General features: G+C 40.6%; 1 protein-coding gene across 1 annotated transcript in view; it reads left to right on the forward strand.

Moving 5' to 3' along the window:
• necab3 (N-terminal EF-hand calcium binding protein 3) overlaps window positions 1–23,321 on the forward strand; it is a 58,084-nt gene that overhangs the window by 32,138 nt on the left and 2,625 nt on the right. The window contains exons 6-12 of the mRNA XM_074642093.1: window positions 3,279–3,415; window positions 6,796–6,917; window positions 10,305–10,384; window positions 12,900–12,953; window positions 17,579–17,691; window positions 18,340–18,417; window positions 19,614–19,705. Coding sequence (XP_074498194.1) covers window positions 3,279–3,415; window positions 6,796–6,917; window positions 10,305–10,384; window positions 12,900–12,953; window positions 17,579–17,691; window positions 18,340–18,417; window positions 19,614–19,705 — 676 coding nt within the window. The remainder of the gene's footprint in view (window positions 1–3,278; window positions 3,416–6,795; window positions 6,918–10,304; window positions 10,385–12,899; window positions 12,954–17,578; window positions 17,692–18,339; window positions 18,418–19,613; window positions 19,706–23,321) is intronic.

Raw genomic sequence — 23,321 nt, forward strand, 5'->3', positions numbered from 1 at the left:
AAGTCATGCTGAGTGAAAGTGTTCAATTGCACACACACACACACAAAGTAAGGGGTTTGTGCTACAAATATGCTTAGTTTTCTGCTGAGAGGAAACGCTGGCATGCACAGATGGAGTCATAGCTGTGCCAAGTCTCCCAAAACTGATGAGTTAACAAAAGAGGAATAAAACACACCTCAGCCACACACATTTCCATTACATTCCCGCTGTATTAGGCTTGATTTTAAAAGGAATAGTCTGACATTGTGGGAAATATGCTTACTCGCTTTCTTGCCAAGAGTTACGCGAGATATCACACTCCAGTGAATATGAAGCTACAGCCACAGTGACGGTTAGCTCAACTGTCTTAGACTGGGAACAGTGGAAAACAGCTAGCCTCGCTCAGTGTCCAATGGTAACGAAATATGCCACCCTATAAAGCCGGGGTGTCCAAACTTTTGCCCTTGGAGGGCCAGAACTGTAACTTAAACCTGCAGTAGGCAGTATAATGTTGGCATCATTGGGCAAAAATTCCATAATAACCTTTCAGCATATTGTAATTCAAGTGTTCTGAGAGATAACTAGACTTCTGCGCCTCCTCATGGCTCTGTTTTAAGGCTTTAAAAGGTCATTTCAGAGAGAGAGCGTTCCTATTGGCTGTGCTCTTGCTGGTGGGCGGTGCTTGGTAATTCCTCAACTGATCTCAACATGGCTGCCGGGTCACAAACGTTCTCATTTTACTGCTTAACAGTACACTACAAGATGATTCTGAAAACATTTTATGCGAGAAATAGGCATTACAGTAAGAGAATATTGATTCATATTTGATCAGCGCTGCCTAGTTTGACCGTTTGATCGAAGTTTGTGAGTGATTGACAGCTGCTCGGAGACGCCAGACTCCAGCTCGGCTCTGACTGGTTGTTTTCCTCTGGTCTGTGAAATCTCGCAGGAGGACACAGGAGGACACAAAGGCACATGATTTGTCTCATGCACTACTGTCAGGATATAGTGATCGTTTTATAGAAATAACTTTTTTTAATCACATTTCCCCCGTTTTTACCCACTGCTGCTTTAATGGTGGGATACGGGCCAAAAGCGTAGCCTACAAATATTGTATTATAAATATGCAAAATGGTACTAGGATCCCAAGTTCCCCTATTTGAATATCATTTTAGCTTTTACATAGTTAAACCCTTAAAACCCACCTGCTGAATACAAGTGGGCTCATTTAAAGTGATACCCAATTTATGCAATTCCAAGACTGTTCAGGGCAGAAATATTCAAATTTTTAAAAATAACACATTTATACTGCATTCAAAAAACTGCATGTTTTTGCGTGTGATTATCATAAAGTGGACATGTCTGTAAATGGGAGACTCGTGGGTACCCATAGAACCCATTTTCATTCACATATCTTGAGGTCAGAGGTCAAGGGACCCTTTTGAAAATGGCCATGCCAGTTTTTCCTCGCCAAAATTTAGTCTAACTTTGTAACGTTAATTAACCTCCTTTGTGACAAGCCAGCATGATAGGGTTGGTACTAATGGATTTCTTAGGTTTTCTAGTTTCATATGATACTGGTATCTTCTCTAGCTCTAAAACGACAGCTTCCGACAGTAAAGTCGGTCGGGATCGCTGGCAATCCCGTGGGTTTTTGAATAGGTGGATTTGGTTGCTCTTGGACAGAATCAGGGTAGCTGTCTCCCCCTGTTTGCAGTCTTGCAAATGCAGTCTTTCTTGTACTAGAGTGGTATCAATCGTCTCATCTACCTCTCGGCAAGAAGGTAAATAAGCATATTTTGCAAAATGTAGAATGATTCTTATAAAAAATATTGGATTAGTCAAAGAGCATTTGTCACAGTTGGTTGAGTGGGAAGTATTAATTGAAATGTATCTCTCCGATTTTTACCAATATAGCTCAACATATCCTCATATAACAGTTCATATGATATCTTACGAAAAGTTATTCCTAATTTTTCCTATATTTTCCTACGAAGGTCCAGTAACGTGACGAATGTCCAGTAACACATGTCAATTTACGCTCGTTACATGCATACAGTCTTTTCAAAATAAACTTCCATCTTCACAGGAAACAACTTGGTTAGGTTTAGGCAACAAAACTACTAAGTTAGGTTTAGGAAAAGATTGTAGTTTGGGTTAAAATAACTGCGGAAGTGGCATAACTTATGTACAGAAGTTATGTGACAATGTTGACTTCTGGTTTCAACCTGAATATGTAGTATGAATATGAACACCGGCCTCCTGGGCGAAAGTCCGGTGTTTTTTGACCCACCCATCCACTCCTACCTGCTCCCTATGTGACGTTTGTTGCTCTTTATACTTCCTGATTCACGATTACGTGGATTACATACAAATTGATTTCGTTGGATGTATACGAATTTACAGTACATTACTTTTCCTAGGTATATTTACAAACGGTGTATGAGAACAGCCTTTGTAGCTTAATGTTGGAGAGACTTGCCAGCTCTGTATTTTTGACAATCTATGAATATGAATCATGTTACTGCAGAAAACTACTCACTCGATATTCCAAATGTTCCAGCGTGTTTAACAAAAACCCCCAAAGAAGCCTAACACTTCCCAGTGCAGTCTCACTCCATTATTTAATTGCTGTTGAGAAGATTTTAAAATCGCCTCAGGACTTCTTTAGGTAACAACCTCGAATCAGGGATTTGAATTGTAATACAACAGAAAACAGCCATGCTTGTTAAAGGAGAAGAGGAGAGGCGATGTGTGCTGAATAATTATGCATCCTGTCTTAATTAGATCACCTTGTTCTGGCTCTTCTTTAAAGCTGTCGGGGTGGGGAAATCCACGGGGGAATTGTGCAATCGCGAGTTAGCAGCTGTGGTCTGTCACAGAGCTCTCTGGACTGCTAATCCCATGATGCATTTTCAATAGAGGTTACTTGTCATAAGTTTGGACAAAGAGCTACCGCGCTGCTACTTCATTAGCACATTGCGCGAATAAGACTCCTCTGAGAGCGCGTAATCATGTTCGAGTTTTGGGGAGTCGAGCAGCAATTATGTCTCCTATTAAAGTCCTTCCACCTTGGAATTTTGGATGTGCGGTACTGAATAATGCATGCGTTCAGAGAATTAATTAGCCCATTTAATTGCCGCTGTCACACATTTCACAAGTGCCTGTTGTTGTTTAGGAGAGGCTATCAAATCATCTCTCTCTCTCTCTCTCCATCTCTGTGGTCTGTCTCGATGCTTCCCTTGTTGCTTCTGTTTGAGTGTCATGTGCTTTAACCTCTCCTTCTGTGTGTCTCTCAGGAGTACCAGGGAGCCAGCGTGCTGGGCCAGTTCGTCACCAGGTTCATGCTGAGAGAGACGTCCAGTCAGCTACTGTCTCTACAGAGGTCCCTGCAGTGTGCCATGGAGGCTGTGGAGGAGCAGAGCAGCCCTGCCCCGTTAGTACCGCAATATGACACTGTCTGTACTGCACTGTACTGTGTTGTATTGCTGCAGGAAAGCACTCCCATAATGCATAGCAGCATGACCCATATGCTATTAAAAAGGAGGAAAATAATAATAATTTTATTTGGTAACACTTCATTTTACAGGTCCGCAAATGTCATGGTTATTAGGTGATACTTAGCAAGTAACCTATTTATATATTGTTATTAAATAAGGTTTATAATAAAGTAATTTTCGATAAATTTTGAGGTAAATATTGGAGTAATTTGGCAGTAATTCCAGGGAAATTTAAAATAGGTTACTTGCTAATTATAACCTAATTACCATGACATTTGCGGACCTGTAAAATGAAGTGTTACCCTTTATTTATATTTAGCAAAAACAAGCCACAAAGTGCTTTACAAAGACATAAAAAGCAACACAAATTAACAGGTAGTAATAAATAGAAATAGAGTTTATACAATAAAAAGTACTAAAGTACTAAAAACAGTAACAACAAGTAGAACTAGAAGTGCACTCGGTGAGCGCAGACCTCCGCCAAGGCAGGTGTTATATATACGTCGCTGCCCACAGACAAACCAACAAACAAACCAACGCCGGTGAAAACATAACCTCCTTCCTAGGCCTTCGGCCTTGGTGGAGGAAATAATAACAGAAGAATAACCGATTAAGAGAAAGCAGTTCTGAAAAAGTGTGTTTTTAAAAGAGATTTGAAAGAGAAAACAGAGCTAGCCTTCCTGATCTCCTACTCTGGCAGGTCTTTCTCCCAAGAGACCGGTGTTCGTATCCTGTGTGAAACCAGAAGCCAAAGTTGATTTATTTGTCACGTAACTTAACCTAAGTTACGACATTTCCGGAGATATTTTAAGCCAAAACTTTTCCTAAAGCTATCCAAGTAGCTTTTGTAAGGTAACTTCCGTAATTCAGTTACGACACTTCTGGAGTTATTTAAACCCAAATCACAATCTTTTTCTAAATGTAACTAAGTAGTTTTGTTGTCTAAACCTAACCAAGTCGATCTATTCCTAAACCTAACTAAGTAGTTTTATTTTGAAAAGACTGGAGCGGACACTGACAGATGAAAAATACGTTGTTGAAAGTCGTGCTGAGCGTTGCAAAAAAAAAAAGTAACACGAATCGAATAGATTACATTTTGTGACTATTTCATGAACTGCCTTGACTGTGTTGTGCATTCAGGCTCGTAAGAGGTTAGTAGGTCAGTGATATAATCAGGGGCCAACCCCAACCGTGCTTTAAAAGTAATGATTAAAATGTTTAAATCAATTCTAAAAACCTACAGATAACCAATAGAGAGATGTTATGTGGACTCTTCTGTTGGATTTTGTGAGTAGTCTTGCTGCAGCATTTTTAACTAGTTGCAGTTTGGAGAGGTTGTGTTGGGTGAGACAGGAATGTGGTGAGTTGCATGAGTATAAACGGTCTAAGTCAACATCGGTCTAAGCAGTAAGGAAACTCATCGAATCAGTGCTACCTCAGAGGCCTTTCTTTCAAGGTTTGTTTTTCTGCACAAAACTTTGAATCTGCTACATTCAAACAGTTGCCTCACTAATAGGCACACTGCTTGAAATTCAGTATTTCTGTCAGAGCCTCACGCTTTCATATACATGTAAATTGAGGTCATAGAATAAAAACAGATCGAAAACGCTGTCACCAATTTGGGGATTTGGTGAACCACTGTGCAAAGTGTAAAATGGTAAAATGCAAAGAGTACTTTTATACTTTCCTCTATACGTTGTAGTTCATCAAAGACGTCGACACGGGCCCCCGCGTTTCTTTGATGCATCAATGCAGGAGATGCTCAGAGGAACAATCCATCAAGGACATTTAATGAGTAGAAATCTACTTCGCCACCGGTCACTGTCATGACAAATAGCTTTCAAACACTTTTGACTGTTCAAATAACAAAGATGTTTTCCCTCCCACTTTCCTCAATATGGTAGCTTGCAGCTGAGGTTGCCTGTTACACTGCGTGTGTCGGGGCTCAGCTGAGCTCTCCCCCCGTCTGGGTTGCCACACTGGTATTATTGGAAATAATGGAGTGATTATAGCCAAGGTGAATTATTGAGAGGGGACTTGGCGAAGCAGAGGGGGGAGCAGAATGTGATGGGTGGCATTGAAATACAAAACAAGTGAGTCACGGAAAAAGAGAAAGAGAAGAAAGATGAAAAGTTAAATGAATGGTGCTGAGATAAATAGAAAGAAAAAACAGAGAGAGAGAGAGGAAGAGAGAGAGAGAGAGACAGAGAGAGAGAGGACATGAGGATCTTTTTAGCCACAAATAACTCTTTTAAGATTGTGCAAACAGGTATAGATTTTGGAAAGAGAAAGAGGGAGTGTGTGAGTGCTGGGAGGGGCTGCATTAGAGACATATTGAGTTGGCAAAGAACCGCTTATTTCTCTCTCTGCAGTGGATGTAGGGCTGTTGCAGTGGCCTTTGGGCTCCAGGCTGTTCTCAGCATGAGAACCTCCTAGCAATGCGCTCCCTCTGCGCTGTCAGCGTGACGCTGCACACACACACACACACACACACACACACACACACACACACATACATACACGTACACATAATAACGTGCACACGCAAAGACACAACAAAAGGAGGGAGGGAGAGAGAGGCACACACTATAACAAGAACAAACAAATGTGCACGGGCATTTAGACACACACACATAGAGACAGAGAGGCACACACACAAGTGAAATCACAGTATACACACACACACACATGTTGTGAGCGTGTGTCTCAAGTGTCACACACTCTCATAACCACACAGTGCTCGACGTCCTGCCCTTGACACCATGCATTTACAGACGACAAACACTTTCCATCTACGACAGAGCTGTGTGTGTGGTGTGTGTGTGTGTGTGTGTGTGTGTGTGTGTGTGTGTGTGTGTGTGTGTGTGTGTGTAAGTGCAAGGGCACGTCCTCCTTAACACCTACCCTGTGGGTTAATAGGCACTGGTTTGTATCTGGCCCTTCTCTAAATGTTTTCACCTCTATTCTGGACGTTTGTTGTTTATCTCTGGTCCTTGTGTCTCCGCAGCATTGACTCTCTCTCTCTTTCTCTCTCTCTCTCTCTCTCAGACATTAACCTATCTCACTTTCTGATTTGAATCAATTATTAATGCATCCTTCCTTACCTCTCTCCTCGCCTCTGTCTTGCACCCTCTCTCCTCTCTATCTTCTCCCTATCCTCCTTGTATTCATTCCATTTCCTCTTCTTTATTCCCCGTGTGGCTACCGCTGTCTGCCATATCTTAAATTTCTGTTCTATATATTCCCCCCCTCTCTGACAGTTACTGTCTTTCTCTCTGATGTTTGTCTCCCTGGGTCTCCACCGCTGTCATGGCAGGAGAGAGGTAAAGGAGCCGGAGCTGACAGCAGTACAGAGGAATGGCAGGCGGTGCGGTCGCAGGATCCATAATAACCTGTGCATGTCCCCATCAGATCCCTGCTCTAGCATCCTGACCACGGGTAAGAGGAATGTCATATAATATTGAAACCGTGTTCCCATAAAACTGAAAGCCAGTTTATAACCCTTACATTTTACACTTGAGAGATTAATGTGTCTCTCAACCCTATATGCCCATCGGTTCCTACTGAAGATGTAATCTATAAAAACGGGTCAGGAATTTAAGGGATGTTGCTACAGTATGTACGCATCCTGCAACTCGGACGCATTAAAAATCCGAAAAGGTTCCAGTAAACACCCTATTTTTTCCCTGATAATGGTACATTGTGAACAACAAATCTGTGTTGAAATCATAGAAATAAACAAAAAGAAATCTCACTGTCAAAAACGAATTCCTCGCTGCACAGATTTCATTTCAACAATCAAGGCTACAAACTTGATATTGGTAAATAAACTCACGTGGCCACAGATCGATGCCATATTCACTCATCTCCATGACGACCTAATGATGCTTTACTGTCCAGGGGAGGCGCCGCCGTGTTGAAAAAATATTTTCACCGACAGCCACCTTCTTATCGTTTGCGCATATTGCTCACGCAAGACGAGATCCCGTTTTGTTCATAGTCTCAATGAGTGAAAGGAAAACATAAAAACTAGTGCTGTCAAAGTTAATGCACATTTTTTTTAAAGCGACTACTTTCTTTAACGCATTAACGCAATTTACGATTTTTAGGTTGTAGCAGGCTCAGTTTTAAAGCTAGAGTGAAGATACTAAACAACGCTCCAAACTTGCGCTAAATTTTACAGACTGTGAAATTTTAAAAACTGTCGTGGCCATTTTCAAAGGGGTCCCTTGACCTCTGACCTCAAGATATGTGAATGAAAATGGGTTCTATGGGTACCCACGAGTCTCCCCTTTACAGACATGCCCACTTTATGATAATCACATGCAGTTTTGGGGCAAGTCATAGTCAAGTCAGCACACTGACACACTGACAGCTGTTGATTTTGACCATGTTATGATTTGGGCATATCATTTCATGCTAAATACAGTACCTAGCATTTTATAGGGGACCCCTCAATTTCCCTGGGACCCACTCAAATGACCACCTGTGGGTGCTGGGGACTCACTACATTGAACATCTCACTGGTATATACAGTACATAGGCTACTTACATTTTTTAAAAATAGCTAAATAATTTCCTGGGAATTGTAATTTTTATCAAACATTCCTCCATCAGAAGTTTTATTTGCTACAGACTGTTTTCAAGTGAGAATTTATAGCAGCAGGATAGTTTCTGTGAGATTGACTCAAAATGATCATGATGCAGATCCCACCCAGTGCAAACGTGTGTCTTGTTTAGGTGTTTTGAAATTGAATAGCATTTTTTTGCCAGCTACATATCTGCTCTGTAAATCACTTGTCCTGCGTTGTCCTGTTTTGCATAGAGCAGTGATGTCCACATTCTATCACAGGCAGAGCAGACGGTCGGTCACTCTGACACAGACAGCAGCTACACAACAGAAGAGCCGCAGACTTTGAACAATAACTCACATCAGCTTCTATATTAAAGTCTCCTTCTTATCTAACTCACAAACACACATCTTACCTGCAGCTTAGCTCGTTGAGCGAGCCTGCAACCAAACATTCACCGGGGAAAAGAGCACTGCTAATGACATTTGGTAGGCTAGACAGCCAACTAGCTGTTCAGCTGCAGCACATTAAACTATACTTAATACTTTTTGGACAACAATAAAGCTCCATGGCACAAAGGTATAAGTTAGATCAGTTTTAGTCTCCCTACTTGGACAAATGACACCATACTATAGATCAACATTTCAAACATCATGATAACATTCCCACCAGAGCATATCCATAATGAAATGTACTTTTTATTGCCATCCATTGGGGGAATTGTGTTCAGTGGTGTACATATGGATTATTCCCATCACTGTCATTATGAGTATTCTTCATAATTAGAGCCGGCTGTAAACTCTCTCTGAGGGCTTTTTTTTTTTTACCTACAAAGATCATATTGACATTTTCTAAAGACAATTATTTTATGTTGAGCCTCATTTATTTTCTTCTTCATAGACTGAACATCAGATATTGAGCCTGCAGGGAAAAGCAATGAACCCTGGCGGTCAAAAAACTTTGAAAGAAATGTCATCAGGATCTGGATGTCTTTTTATACACATAATAAGAAGTGTGAATCATCATACAGTAATTGCCATATATGGGTGAATGATTTTATATTCGTTCATAATAATTGTTTTCTCTGAATGCTTTTTTTTTTTTTTTTAAATGGAAATAGATATATGTAAGATTGTTTTGTTTACCATTTGTACAAGGAGGCATTTTAACATAAGGCATGAAACCACTTCTGCATTGCCCTCTGTGTTTTTATGCCTCTGCACCAGCGACAGCAGTGGCCGGAGGCATTGCATTTTTGGGTCGTCCATTCAACCCATTTTCATGAACATGATATCTCTGGAAGACCTGGAGGATTTTGAGACAAGCATCCACTTGGACTCCAGGAAGAACTGATTCGATTTTGGTGGTCAAGGTCACAGTGACCTCATGTCCATCCCATTCTTGTGATCTCTCAGTAACGCCTAAAGCGAATTTCTTCAAATTTGGTAGAAACGTCCATTTGGACAACATGATGAATCGATTTGATTTTGGTGGCCAAAGGTGACCTCACAGAACACATTTTTGGCCATAACTCAAGAATTCATATGCTATTTATTATTCCAGTTATTACAATTTAACACAAATGTCCAACAGGATAAAATGATGGAGGTGATGACATTTTGGACAGACATGGTTGTAAACTGCAACTTGACTGGTTGGTGGCGGTATACAATACGATACGATACGATACGATACGATACGATACGATACGATACGATACGATACGATACGATACGATACGATACAACTTTATTGTCAGTTTGCACTGAAATTCATTTTGCATCCATGGGCAGCTCAGTTTGAGAAAAAGTACACATACCATAGACATACTGTTACCATAAATGGACAGACAAAAGAACAAAACACATCACCATTTTCATACATAACCCATTACAAAAATTACCATCTGTCCTCTGGATTTACATGTCTTTAGCAGCACATTAATTATTATTTAGCAACAAGATGGTATACAACCGTGAGGCGGTAATTCTAGTTTGACCTTGACAGCTGATGGAAAGCATCTGTTTGGACAAGACTGAATGGGGTCATTTCACATCAATCAAATGATTAAACACAGAAAGTAAACTCTCAGCTGCAAAGTATATCTCAATACTATAAAACATAGACTGCTGTATGTATTACTGCTACTACTGCATTTACTCAAATCCAGTCAGAAGTAGGCCTGTATACACGATGGAACTGGGACACAGATCTACATTGTTGTTCCGATGATTTAGTACTGTGTTGTCTCCAGGTGTGTGCATGGAGGACGGAGAGAACTGGTGCTCTCAGATCAACAGGCTGCAGCAGCTGCTGGATAAACTGGAGTGTCAGGTATGAAGCTTTTCCTTCCAAGTGGAATACAAATTCAATCTGAAAGGTTAAGCAAGCATGAGCACATACAGAGCTTCAATATGTTGACCCTCTGGGCCCCCTTTACCAGCATTACCAACAGGTAATGGAAACAGTTTAATAGGATATAACAAAGGATGTGTGTTTGTTGTGCTGTCACAGGTCTGCCACCTCAGTTTTATTATTAAATAACTGACAATTTATGCAAGGAATATGCAAAATAGTAACACCAAATGCGTTGGCTTTTCAAACATTTTGGGGCACGGAATTATTTATGTGTTAAGAATAATGAAAAGTACACAGGTGGGCGACACACAGCACTGCAGGTTGTGCACAAATCTACCTGTAAACCTGCCTGCGAGGCTTTTAGGAACACGTGGATTTCACATGGTTCAATGTTCTGGTTTTGTCATTATGTCTGGGACAAGGTGTCAGCTCAGTGCCTTGAATGGTTTCAGCCGTGATGCGGAAAACGATTATAGTCGTTAAAGTCTTACAAACTGTCTGTTATGTTAGATATTGTACATGTTCTGCTCAGTTTTGTACTGACAGCGTAATTCCAAGCACGCTTTTGTGTGTTTGTGATTGTCAAAAAGAGCAAAGGGTGCACTCACAGCATGAAAAAAGATCTGTGTATCTGTCAAACAGAGCACGGCTACCTCTCTATCTCTCATTTCTGTGTCCTATGACCCATTCTTGCTACCACGCCTCAAAACCTCTTACACACTCCTGCCACATCTTCTGCTCCACCTCATTCTCTCTCTCTGTCTGCTGTTTCTTTATTAACTCCCGTTATTCCCGTCTTCTGATGCTCATTCTTCCTCTCCTTTCAGTGTCTCTCAAAGCATTTTTTTCTCTCTCCAGCCCTGGGTTCTGCCGACCCAGAGGGACTCGGAGTGCAATATCAAAGCAATTCATAACCTGCAGCATGCTCAGAGTGCAATATCCATCCCCACACTTCAACGCCACCGCCGCCATCACACACACCTTCTGTCCATCTCGCTCCCTTTCTCTGCTCTCTCAAATGCAACAGAATGAGTTTTTCTGCCTCAAAGGTTATGTTCCCCGACAACACACACTCACACACATACAAACAAGAGCCATAACCTTTAAGACGGAAAGCTCATTCTGTTTTTATTACATTGACTGTATTTCATTATTCATAACATCATACATTTATAGAGTACATGCTCTATATAGCCTACGGATATGGTTGAAAGAAAGAAATCATGTGTGGTGAATCACATGGGTTCCACTTGATTTTTTTTTTTTTTTAAAGTACATATATCTACTCTAGGAAGGCTACAGCTGCCTTTATCCCATCATTCCGTTATCTCCTATTATTATCTAAAAGAAACACAATGACATTATTGAATGATAGTATCTAACCCGCTGCACCCGATTCAACTGTTTCCAGGTCATTAAATGTGCGTTATTAGGGGCCTTTCTACACCTACTATGTTGTTTTGGCTTAAAATAACTGTTTCAAAAGTGAAAGTGAAGCTTACGGTTTTGAACACACACCCTGGGTGAAAGTGTTTTATGTCCCATCCATCACCCAGAGCATGGTGCAGGCAGGAAATTACAGCAGTGGCCTATGGGTTGTAGCTGCTGCGGTAGTGGGCCAATCACACGTTACGATAAATCGAAGGACGCTTGCAGTGATTGGCTGCGAGCAAAACAGTCATAATTTTTTAGATCTGGGCACAAAAAGGACTGATTGCAGGTATCGTTTGACTGGAGAAGTTTCGATACTGGGTAGGTCGGTGGTCGATGCCTTAAAAGGTATTGAGTACCGATACCCAGCCCTACCGACCTCCACCCCCATATGGAGTTTCGCGCTGTCTAAACTACAGCCCCTGACTTACGCTTTTGCTGCTGTCATAACTACTATGGTCGAGAGGTCGCTGTCGTCTTCTTTTATTCCTTCTTTCGCTAATCACCCACGTGAATAGATGATAAAACCCTCTAGTGGGTGTAGCAGGGCCCTCCTGACCCACATCTATGGGGCTTATAACCACCGATAACACACATTTAATGACCTGATAATAGTCTAACCGGCTGCCTTTACAGCCCTGTAGGGGATTTGTCTTGCACAACGGCCTTTGAAAAATGGCAAATCACACACACAATCCCATCAGATATCATAGAGCAGGGCACAATATACTTAGTCCATTTACTTTGCCTACTTTTATTCACCCCATTAGTGCCTGCAGGTGCAATTTGTCCAGAGGTGCAAATGTCTGTGTGCAAATATCAGTATTCTTTTGTCTTTGTATGTGTTGGTATGATGAGGTGATGTTTATTTAGCATGGCATGCAACATTATGCAATGGAATAAGATTTAAGTGAAATATGTCTAAATGAAACATCTGATTGTTACGATTTGTTTTTGTAATGACTATCAAAAGAATATATTGATCATCACTGACCTTTCTCACCCAGATGTTTAACAAAGCCAAGAAGTTGTTCTCATATTTGTTACCTTCTTGTTTCAGGGTCCCAAGTTGGAGCCACTGAAAGAGGACACACTGGCCAGCACGTACAAGTCTGTAAGTCAGCACTGATATCAATATTTTACCAATCTGAGTGAAGAAGCGGTGACTAAACGTTTTGTTTTGTAGTTTTTATCGAGCAGTTTTTATCATTAAAATAGAATTTGTTGTCAGGACAATCATTGTAATCAGTTAGTGATTACCTAAGTGGTGCGTGATTATACCACAGGCTGCCACACACAGGGTATTATTAAAGCAAAATGTAGAAATGATAACAATGGTGGTCATCATAACACTCAATCATAATTCAACATTTTACTAACCACACACACACACACAAAGATTTTATTATCCATATAAACCAAACTAACATTTTACAAGCAGCTTTTCAGAGCAATCAAACACTCAAGGTTGAACTGAGGCGTTTCCATTGTAATGTTGAAATTAGACACTTTTCTGCCTGCGGCTACAGCACAGCAGTTATTATATAGACCGACTCTCCTTGTGAGACTACACAGTGGTTTGATTGCAATGATTGCCTCTCACTGTGCAAATCAAGTAGAGTACAAACTAAGAAAGGACTGACTTTAGTGGATAATTGCTGATTATAACAGTGTTTTCACATTTTGTTCATTTAAAAGGAACCACACTTAGCTTGTTTTCATTTAACATGAATAATGCATATATCTACATAAAATACAAAGAGTGCACACACATAGTTGAGGCAAACCAACTGCCATACGTTTAGGAAAAACATCATGGTTTGCCTTAAAATAAGTACGTAAAATATGTACAAAACAACGTTATATAAGTAGGCCCATGGAAAACACGTGACAAACGTCACTGACGTAACTTACAAAACAAAACACCAGTCTCCTGCGTTGAAAGTCCTGTTTGTTGGACCCATCCACCTGCCCTCCATCATAAGCAGTCTTTCACACTTTTTATTCTAGTCACTATCTCTGATCTTAGCATATTCACGTGGATGCATTTACTTTGCAGTCAGTACAGACTCGAGGCGTGAAAATACGCCTAAAGCAAGAACGGCGTTCTAATTACACACTTTTGCCTTGGGCATTATCGTGTCATTCACATGCCTTTTCGTGCGACCGGGCTGGTTGGTGGTAATTGTTTTGGTACAGCATGGTAGCTCAGTTCCAGTGCAAAGAAAGAGAGAAGAAAACAAGACTCTGTCAAAACCGAGTATATGGCTGGACAATGTATGGTCAGAATCTGTGCAAATCTGTGGCTAAATAGTACACAAATAGTCAGTGGTCATGTCTATAATGTTTAATCCAGCAGTATATGTCCACCAGGTCCGGCGAGGACACTAGAAGACGCGCTGCTCAACTCAACTGGAATCGTGGAATGCACCTGATTGGTCCCTGGTTTTCTGCTTGCCGTTTCAAACAGGAAACAACATGGCGGCCTGCTCGTAAACGTTCTGTTATTCCATCTAAACAATCCACCAAAATCTACCTCTGAAAAAAATTTAAGCGAGAAATAGGTGATGCCACTGCTGAATCTCGTTTCATTTTAGAACTAGTTCGCCTAGTTTGACAGCTCGGTCCAAGTTCCGTGAGCCGGATGCGTCACGCTGGACGGGCTCATTTACATAAAGGATTGTTCTCTGCCTTTTCATTTTGAAAGAACAACGGCCAATGAGGAATCTCCAAAACTCGGCCGACCAATCGTGTAACTTCATCACTCAGTGACAGACTTTTGCAGCGTTTGTAGGACTGGCACTCTGCGGTCCAGCCAACAAGCAAACAAGACACCATAAACCATTACAACAACACACACAACAAGGACACACATGAATGTGAAAATATATATAGTGAAAATATGATACTGTATGAACAGTTCAGTTCCCCAACCTACCAAGTAGCCCAACAGGAAAAACATACAATGATTTATGTACCAGTGCAAACAAGTCCAGTTTAAGTCCAGTTCAGTCTGCCTGCAGAGCTTATATACTGTGCTGTGAGTTGACTGGGGAAAGGTCACAGCAAATTATATCGGAGGCTGTCCAAACTAAATTATTTTATTCAAAACATTTCACCACTGCTAGTCTCTAAATACATATTTATCTTATGATTCTACTCCATTAACACCCCCAGTTACTCCTCTTTTTGCTCTTTCTGACACCTCCAGTAGTTACTGTATGTTACCATAAAGCTGACAAGATATACATTATTTGAATCTCTTTTTTCATCTGTACTTCGCAATTATTTTCTCTAGAAAATGCTCTTTACTCATCCAGTTTGTTCACTGTCCCCATGCATTCTAAATGTCAAGCAACACACCGGTTTCCTTCTCAAACCAAATGATACCATAACCTCCTGTACCAGCAAATGTCTGCTTTCCAGGCACATTTATATTCATTCCAGCTCATTCCGGCTATAAAAATCAATACATGGCAAGCCTCAAGGTGAAAGGATGTTCGACGTGAAGCAGACGAGGGCCGGTTTATGCTCACAAGGCTCACCTTGAAACAAGAGAGAGTGAATCAAAATCTGTCTGAGTGTATTCGACGTTATCACACATGGACAAAGGAAGTTACTGACTGACGATGCACTTGAGAGGTAGAACTGGCGTGAAAACACCCACAGACAGGTGAGAGTGCCAGTAACCATTTTTAAGGGTAACTATGGTGACAGTTATGTCAAAGTATTTATATCAGAAATAGTAAAGTGAATTCTGTTTTAACATGTTTCTATAAAACCCAGTAAAAAACAAATATTGAAATAAAAGTACGGCTATGCTTGTGACAAAGAGCTGAATGACCAAATACAAAAATACACACAATTTCAATGCATAAACCCATGTCCCTTTTTACTGTGTATTTCCATGCACAATATAAACCACAATATTTAAATGGTATTTTTTTAACCTAAATTACAATACTATATATTCTCACTCACCTTTAGTGGATTCTGGTCATGTACATTGTTTTGATTTTATGTGCTGAGGTTTTGAAGTATCCTCCTGTAAAGTTTCTGCCACGGCAATACAATTGAGCTGAATGTAATTTTGTTTGGTCCATTGAAAAATTGCACTTTTCAAAGGTTCTATTTTTTAGTAGAATGAAGTTCAATAACAACTCTTTACAATGGGATCTGTGGGTTATTCAGTTTTTAAATGTAATTTTTAAAGGAACAGTGTGTAACATTTAGGTGGATCTTTTTGCAGAAATGGAATATATATATATATATATATATATATATATATATATATATTAATAAGTAGGTTTTCTTTAGTGTATAATCACCTGAAAATAAGAATTGTGTTTTTGTTACCTTAGAATGAGCCGTTCATATCTACATACTGAACGGGTCCTCTTCACGGAGCTGGCCACCATGTTTCTACAGTAGCCCAGAACGGACAAACCAAACACTGGCTCCAGATAGGGCCATTCACATTTTCACATTTTCGCGTCGCCCACCATAGTTCTCCTACACGCTTGGATCGTGTTTAGAAGGTAACCCCAAAGTTGAGAAACAGTCACAAAATGGTTATGGTTAGGATAGGTCGTCGGGCAGCGAGTCTCGTACCTTCTAGACACAACCAACATGTTTGGCACACGGGAGAAGTTTAAATTGGTTGCGATCTGCAACCTCACCACTAGATGCCACCAGATCCTAAGACTGCACCTTTAAATGCTATGAGCATCATAGATTAAATGTAATGCTCTTCCTTTGTATTGGAGTTGCAACAAAAATCTCAAGAGATTTCAAAGATTGATATCTAAAAACTAAACCGAAAAGGCACATACAACCAAAACTCTGTCTCTTTGAAATGAAGGTGAGCCGACCTTTCAATCAAGTCTGTGGAAACAGTGCTAACAAACGATAAGACAAGTTTAATTGTATACTGGTTGAAGTGGTGACTCACTCTCGTCAATTGCAGCATGACGCTGTGCATCGGGGGACCATGCAGGCAGAGGACTTTAGTTCAAGCCCAGTTTCCCCGAGGAGGACGCTGAATCACCGCCAGTTGCGGGGACGTTGCTCATTAGATGGGCACATCAATCGATAAAGGGAAATATATATTTATATATACATCAGAGTGTCTTTTCTTTTACTCTGTCAGGAGGTCCATGGATTTATGTGGAAATCAGGCGTTTTATGAAACATTTCCATGGAACATTTTACATTGATACGTTGAGTGTGCTGTCACTATACCTCACCAGCAAACTTCAAGGAACAAATGTAAAAAAAACAACTTGCAACACTGACGTACTGCGAGTTCACATTTAATCGAGAGGGAATAGCCTCACCAGCTGCTGCCGTCAGTATGAAGTGACAAACTGTTCTAATGACACTGATGAGGCATCATGGCAACACGGTTATTATAGGGCAGATAAATCACTTTGATGTGTTTTTCATAGCTTAGAATGTACGGAAAGAACCTTGAATTTCACTTTTAATTATTGGTGCCTCCATAAAACTGAATGTACTGACAGAGTGCCTCAGTGAGAGCAATACTAAGTGACATAGAATGTGTTTATTTATATCTCATCGGCTGTCAGTGATAGATAGATATGTACCCTTAGGAATGTATAATCAATCAAATGCTTCAATAGTTTCCATCTCGTCACACGCCTGGACCTCAGGGGGTGATGTGAGCAGCCAACGTGTCATCTCATCATTTTCCTCTCTGTCTCGTCTTGTTGCCAACAGAACATCCTGTTGGTTCAGAGGCAGCTGTCGGTGACCGATGAAGATCTGGACAGCTTCCGGAAAGTTCTGAAGAGCTACATCGAAGCCACCGCAGCCAACTCTGACAACCTGCAGTGAGTGTCTTGCAGACAAAGCAATATATCTGTTAGACAATGTGTCGGGCTCTGCTGCTGCTGAGGTAGCTTTTTGAAAATTGAAGCAATGTTGAATCAGGGGTTTGTCAACTGAGCCAAAAAGGATGTAAACTGAGTGAAAAGGATGGAAAAGTTCTGTTTCATCCTCCATCATCCTTGGATAATATAGCAGCTTTTATGTGACCCCAAACTCTGAGCAGCTTGAAAATTAATTCAATTGATTTAAGAACAATTTCATATTTTCACAAAGTGACACTGTCACTAATGTATCTTAATGCCGCAATCCTTGAGTTTATCACAAACATTCAAAATCATCATATTTGGAGATGCATGGTTTTTATTGGACAGGAATGGTATGAAAAACTGTAATCTGTAAAGTAACTAAAGCTGTCAGATAAATGCAGTGGAGTAGAAGTATAAAGTAGCGTAAAAGGGAAATGCTAAAGTACAAGTACCTAGAATTTGTACTTAATTACAATACTTGAGTAAATGTACTTAGTTACTTTCCACCATTGGTTCTAGCTGACATCTATCTAAAGATTCAAACTTCTTTCATGTCCTTTACTCTCTCTCACTTTGTATCCTCTTCTCGCCCCACTCTACTTCTCTTCTCCACCCTGCTGTCAGTGTGTCCGTTCAGAAGCTCCCTGGAAAGTTGTGTTACATAATGTATGAGTTCTGGCAAGACCGCATCTCCTGGATGAGGTCAGTATGGTGTGTGTGTGTGTTTGTGTGTGTGTTTGTGTGTGTGCGTGTGTGTGTGTGTGTGTGTGTGTGTGTGTGTGTGTGTGTGTGCGTGCGTGTGCGTGTGTGTGTTTGTGTGTGTGTATGTGTGTGTGTGTTGTTGTGTGTCAGATATTGGCAGACTGTTTGGCACTCTTAACTTTTTGATGAAAATGTTCCCCACCAGTGAAGATGAGCAGATGGCCCGTCCCTCAGCTCGCACACACACACACACACACACGCACACACACACACACACACACACACACACGGATGTAGCTTAAATGGTTTGAAAAGATATCTATATGCATATCTATGAATATATCTATCTGCATGAAAATAAGATAGAAATGTGATTTTTAAAAAATCAATAAAGATTTTCTATAATATGAATATTTACGCTTTTGTTTATTTACAAAAAAATTTGACTCTTTACAAATTTAAAGGACCAGTGTGTAGTTTAGTGCCATCTAGTGGTGTGGTTGCAGATTGCAACCAACTGAGCACCCCCTCCACTCACTCCTCCCTTTCCAAGACTGCGGTAACGTGAGCCGCCGAGTGCTAAACCGAGGTAACGCCGTAGTATCTTTCAGGACATTTTTGCTTTAGGAGCAACGAAATTCAAACGGCCGCTGGCGGTACCACGGTTTTGCACTCTGCGGCTCACGTTACCACAGTTTCATAAGTGTGTTGGAGCACTACGGTGGCCTTCAGGTAACGTAAAAACACGAAAGGCTCTCTTTAGAGCCAATGTTTGGTTTGTCCATTCTGGGCTACTGTAGAAAACAAACATATCTCCCTATGTAGATATGAAGGGCTCATTCTAAGCTAACGAAAACACAATTCTTAGTTCCAGGTGATGATACACTAAAAAAAACATTAAATATTATATTCCATTTCTGCCAATAAATCCCGCTAAATCCTACACACTGGACCTTTAACTCACTATAAAAATTGAGTTTGGACTGCCTCCAATGTCTACATACAATAAAAACAAACATCTTCAAAACGGTTGTCATTTTAAAATGCAGTATATCTCCAGTGAGAATCTTTATATTTCATCATAAATAGTGGACAATTAATGTAGCTACAGGTGAAGCTCAACTCCGATTTCCTCTTTAACCTGTCTCTTTTTCTCTTTACACCCCTCTTGTGCTCCTTCGTTGTCTTCTCTACAGCTACCTGCAGTCCAACAGCAGTAAAGATTTCCAGCGCTGCGTCATTGACATGTTGGAGGATGCTGAAGTAGTTTCCACCATGTTGCTCCCAGGTTTGTATATGTGTGTGTCTGTGAATGCATTCATGTGTGTATATAGCATTAATGAGCATTAAATGTCACGGATGACAATACGCTAGAAAACCAGCGCTGCAAACCCTAGTGTGAGATCAACACATGTAAGATACGGCGAAACCTCCATAAACTTCCAGACCTCCGTGATCATATAGTATGACACGCATCCAGTTTTGGCTCAGTGACGGCACATTAGACCCAAAGGGTGTTGAGAGGGATGCTAGACACTCTGCTCAGCTGCTCAGTGCCTCTGTGATCTGTCATTTCCCTGCTGTTTCCGAGTCGCTTGTGATCACTCAGCCTTGCTTCTCCCCTGTGTCAACAGCAATTCCAAGTAGTTTTGAAGGGTATCTTTAGAAAAATAGCCTGGCTGGATGGTGGAAGTGAATATGGAAGCCACAAGTATCCACGCCAGGGATCTGCTCACATTCACCAACTTTGACCAGCTTTGACATTGAACTTGCTATTCAGCCTATCTTTGCTCATCTTAGGCCATGCTGCAAAATGGTTATGTCTGCTCGCCCAGACGATGCAATCAGTAACCAACCATGCAGTGTAGCCTGGATGACATGTCTCCCAATTCCAGGTGTTTTTTGTACAAACATGTTCTTTGTTGCTGTTGTTGTTGTTGTTGTTGTGTTTGCCAAAATATTTCTGGAGCTGTTCAACCACCATCTACATTTTTTTGCAATTGTGTGTAGCTCCTTCATTTCCTCTTTGTAGCTCCTTCATTTCCTCTTTGCATTGCATTGTGGGACAATAGCGCACATCAATAGTAAACACTTGAAATTAAAATGAGTTTTTTTTAGTATGCATACTAAACTCAAACACACTACTTAGTCACATCTTCCACAGAAGTGGTATTTAATATGGAAATGGGACAAAGCTGTAGGTCATTATGTTGGCCTATAAAAGCCCTTTTGACATCATTGGCTGCTCGTCTGTCGGTTCTGCTGGCCAACTGAGAGATAAGATTAGTTAAAGGTTCAATGTGTAAGATCTGGCCACATGCTCCAAACAAATAGGGGGCAGCATTTCACCTCTACTACTGGCTCCATACAATCTAAATATACAGTTGTCAGTTATATATATATATATAAAACAAAAAGAAGCTAACTGCTGTAGGCTGCTAACTAGCAACAGGACAAGAATGTGCAAAATTCGACCAAACTGCTTGAGCTCTGATAGCCGGTCAAAATAACATTTGTGGGGAGTCGAGCAGTTCCCCGGGATCAGACCCACAGTGCCTGGTATTATGCACTGGCGGAATTCGAGCTAACAGCCGTCCGTCCCCACACGCTCTACACCTGGCAAAGTAGTGTCCTGCGGCGGGGAGGATGAGGCGAGAATGCAACAGATAAAAGCCATTCTTAAAATGAATAAACCAACACCAGTTTGATTCATATTCCCTTGAGTTCACAATAATAATAAAAAAGATTTAGGAACATTTTAAATTTTAAATATTTTATCAAAACAACCAAACACTAGTTTGATTGGCTTTTCCTGAATTGCACAACAACAACAACAAACATGATTTAGAAAAATAAATAAAAACAAAGCTAGTGTTTTTTGCAAATGAACCCTTCAAGTTGTTTTCTCATTTTTGACACTTTGAATTTAATCCAGCAAACAAACTATCAAAACAAACACGTACTTTCAACATGATTGACAAGCCCTCGGGGCAGCTCTTCTTCATCCTCTCCTGTTGGACTGAGGGCAGACTGGACGCTACAGTGACTCACTATCGCCTATTACAAGATAGGACGGGCCGGGGCTAGCTGGTTAGCATGCTCATTTCAGAAGATATCTCTGCAACACAAATAGACGTGTTTGATATAACATCAACACTGTAACCTCTTCACATTCTGTTTGTACATTTTTTTAATATTTTAAACTCAAATTCTGGCCAGATCTGACACATTTCACCCTTAATGTGGTGATTGTGCTGTGTGTCACAGTCAGCTGTTGCATTAGTACATTAGGTCTGGATGTGTTATGATATGTAAAGATGTACTGAAACCTTCCATCTGTGGAAATCGGGGGTGCGTCCAGAATTTCTGGGCCTCCTGACAATTACTCTCTCGAGAATTTGCTTATTGAGCCTAAAGGTAGAAAATGTTTTCAAATCAGGCATTTACTGTGAAAATATTGGATGTTTCTGAATAAATAGATATCAAAGTGGGGATATTCTCTCCAAACACTCGGGGCTATGTTCACACTGCCTGTTGAAAGTGAGCCGGTTCTGATGTTTTGCTCACATGGCACAGATTAAATATGTGTATATTGTAAAGGTGTGTAAACAGGGCAAAAAATATTTTTTTGTCTTCTTTTGGACACATTTCCGTGTGGGAAAATGTGTCCAGCTGGCAACCTCATACCTCATACCACATTGTGACGCACATAGTAGCACGAATCACTGCCACACGAGCCCAGGCTACAACCATGACTCTTCTCTCTTGTCTTGACTTTTGATTCATTTGTTGCACGCCTTTAAATATGCTTCAGAAAGCAATAGGGCTAATTATAATTTCTGCCTCTTTACGTCCATTGCAGATGGTGATTTAGCCTTGTGGGCGGCGCTCGTTGCTAGGTTACTGTACGTGGTTGTTTACTTCCACATCTGTGACTCGCATGTACGCATGCTGACAGTTTCAGACATAAACAGTTGTGGTGTAAACACTGTAATCAGATATGGGTCGGTTTAAACAGCAGGTGTAAACAGGCAGTGAAATAGATCTGAAGAACAAAAACAACCTAAAAAGACTAAGAAGGTGTTGTACTTTCAGTGCTTATTTAAGATAACTGCAGAAATTCAGCGTGTGTGTGTGTGTGTGTGTGTGTGTGTGTGTATTACCCACGTTGTGGGGACCTAAACCTGTTTACACAATCACATTGTGGGGACTCGCCTTCCAAATGGGGACAAAATGCACGTCCCCATAACGTAAATCATTATATTTTAGGGTGAGGACTTGGTTTAGGGTTAGGGTAAGGGTTAGGTTTAGGCAAGTAGCAGTTACAGCTAGGGTTAGGTTGGTCTCCAGGAAAATAATGTAAGTCAATGTAAATGTCCACAAAAGTAATGAAAACACAACTGTGTGTGTGCGATAAATCTCAAATTTCAAAATATGTTTGTCGGAATAAAAACTAATTACAATAAGCCTGGAAAATTACAATTTAAAATAGATAGACAATATTTGATTCAATTAAACTGACTAAACTGAAAATAATATATAATAATAAGTAATAACTTGTTTTTACTGTAGTAGTATTAGTTGACGTTTGTCTCGTTAATTCTCCTGGGGAAGAGTTAATAAGTTATGAAAGATTAGAAGTTTGATTAAGTTACTGACAACCAGTAGCAGAGAATGTACCCTGGCACTGATGATGCTTGCATGCTGTGCAGCATTTTCAGTAAAATAGCTGTTTCTTATAGAACAACGTACTGTATGTGTTTGCCTTGAGGGACACTGCCTATTTTTCTCAAAGAGCAGACCAGATCATTAGTCATTGCTCCGAGTCTCAGATGAGTTTGGCTGCGGAGGATACACGCAAGGCCACAGTGCACTGATTGGAAGAAAGAGGGAGGATAGATATG

This window comes from Sebastes fasciatus, chromosome 1, assembly GCF_043250625.1.
Source record: "Sebastes fasciatus isolate fSebFas1 chromosome 1, fSebFas1.pri, whole genome shotgun sequence".
Lineage (NCBI taxonomy): Eukaryota > Metazoa > Chordata > Actinopteri > Perciformes > Sebastidae > Sebastes > Sebastes fasciatus.